The sequence below is a fragment of the Gossypium hirsutum genome, chromosome D01, assembly GCF_007990345.1.
Source record: "Gossypium hirsutum isolate 1008001.06 chromosome D01, Gossypium_hirsutum_v2.1, whole genome shotgun sequence".
NCBI lineage: Eukaryota > Viridiplantae > Streptophyta > Magnoliopsida > Malvales > Malvaceae > Gossypium > Gossypium hirsutum.
In genome coordinates, this window is record NC_053437.1 from 48,254,899 (window position 1) to 48,257,268 (window position 2,370).

Consider the following 2,370-nt stretch of genomic DNA (forward strand, 5'->3'; position numbering starts at 1 on the left):
TTTCTGATACATTTTCATCATCAAATCAATCATATGGTTATAATCTTGTCTTTTGCTTTACTTTTCTCTTTCACTTTTTCATTTTATTCTTTGAAATAGAAGTTTTCAGAAAATATAAATTTATGGTTTTTTATGAATAATATATCTAAAATTAAAGATATAGGTATTTACTCTTTTTTCTAAATCATAACTATTATATAAAAATGATATTTTAGTTTTTAAATAGTTTAATATTCATAAATTTATTCTTTTATCACAATTTCATTTTAATTTTAGTGTTTATATCTAAATACTTTCGAGTAGCTCAACTTTGAAGAATATCTATTCAATAGATTTTTAAAATTAGAAACTTTATTATACACGTATATTTGTGGAAAACATATATTTAGAATATGGATTTGTGTTTGAAAAACAATATAATAAATAATGAAATATATTATTCAAAACTAATTAATAATAACACATTAAATATTTACAATATTAAATAAAAGATTTAGATTAAAATATAAGTAAAATTAAATTTAAACACATAAATATATTAAATTAAGATTACTAAATAAATATAGTTATTTATTATAGATTATCGGACTAGATCTATTGATAATTTTTTATGTATACAAAATTAAATTAAATTATTCCCTCCAAAACAAATGAAATTTAAAAAAACCATCAAACAATACAAACTTCAAAGGTAAGTAAGGGTGGGTTTGAATTGCGATTGGGTGCGGTGCGGTGCGTTTAGCTTACTTTTTCTCTCACGTTACAGTATCACTATAGTATCTAATCTTACCACCACCGCTGTTTTTACACTAACCACAAGTAAACACACCGCTTATCCAAACTCACCCTAAATGCTTGATTTTGATAGTGAAAAATGGCTGCAAAATAGAATAGAAGTAGGAGTCCATGAAATAAGAGCAGTTGGCTACCACAGGCCTCATGTGTCCAACTAAACACCAACGTAAGAGCGTCGTCACCGCCCAACTAACACTGGGCCTAAATTGGTTCCTTTTTTTCCTCTTAATTTATTTCTGAACGGCAACCGCTGCCTGCTGGACTGCTTTGCTCGGAATCCCATCACCTATTCAAATCTCACTAATAATCTCGTTTCTCTTATAAAAAAACTATTAATCAACCAAACTTAAATATACTAAGTAAGAAGACGTTTATCGAACCAGAAAAATGAACAGCCATTCAAAATCAGGTAATTTATAGGTAAAGCTAATTTTCCGAACTTTTATCATTGAACAATATCATGAAACAGCAAGTTCAATAACTATTGTAGGTCCTAAAACTTTCTGTTTGGACAAAATTATATTCTTGTCCTAAGAAAAGGAATTTGTACTTACTATATCCAACTTGTTGTACAAGATCCTAGGACCTTACAAACTTTAAAAAGCGAACAGGAGAGATAATCCACAAACCAGACCCAATAACCCCACAGCGACATTCCGGTTTGCACCGCCGAAATTTTGGTCAATCGAGTACAAATTCCCTGGTGAACCGGGTATGTATATAAAGGATGGTGGACTAGGCGGTATTGGCGGTGGTGGACAGTATTGGGTTGGCGGCTTTTTTGGTGTAGGTGGAGGCAGTGCTGGGGGTGATGGTGGTGGAGGGCATGGTGGCGGCAGTGAGGGTGGTGGAGGACTTTGTATACATGATGGGGTACACTTGACGCCTTGACCACCTGGAACAGTGCTGTCATCAAGCCTCCTTGATTCCATCCCGTTGATGGGATATACAAAGATGGTGATGGCAAAGAAAATGGTTAGTGATGATAGAATTTGGTGAGGATTGATCCAACGGTGTGTTTTCATCGACATGCTGCCAAATCCTGCTGATGGAACTCCCAAAGCTTTTAGCTAAAATGAATGAAGAGGATCGATCTTTTTAATTTGTGGAAGATGTGGTGGAAATAAAGAAAAAGTTTGGAAGAACTAGCGGTGATGTTACGTAATTTGGTACATCAAAGACTTTGAAAGACTAAAAAGTGAAATTGATTTTGATGAAATTGGGCTCTACGAAAGAATGAGTTTTAGAGGGCTATCGAGACGTGTTTTTAAGGGCACTTTTCTGTTTTTTAATCTTTTTTGTTTTCCAGTAAAGGAGTCTCGTTGCCTTGTTTCACAAGGGAATCCCGTTGCATGTGGAAATTATGCATGATCCAAAAATGAAGGGACCCATTATATACACTTTCCCCGGTCATCATTAATTTCTAAATAGTGTATAAACCTATGTATTTCAATAATTAATTGGTATTTATTAATACGAAATCTTGCATAATTAATGTATATCATATCATATTTTTCTTTATTTTGTATTTAATTTATTAGCACGATATCATATTATAGCATGTCTTTTTTTTAT

The 2,370-nt window shown here is 32.3% G+C and overlaps 1 protein-coding gene across 1 annotated transcript; it reads right to left on the reverse strand.

Moving 5' to 3' along the window:
• Positions 1–1,208: 1,208 nt before the first annotated feature.
• Positions 1,209–2,129, reverse strand: LOC107921752 (proline-rich receptor-like protein kinase PERK2). Its single transcript, XM_016851568.2, has one exon. The coding sequence runs from the start codon at positions 1,824–1,826 to the stop codon at positions 1,392–1,394; it is 435 nt and encodes a 144-aa protein (XP_016707057.2). The 5' UTR covers positions 1,827–2,129; the 3' UTR covers positions 1,209–1,391.
• Between the last annotated feature and the right edge of the window lie 241 nt (positions 2,130–2,370).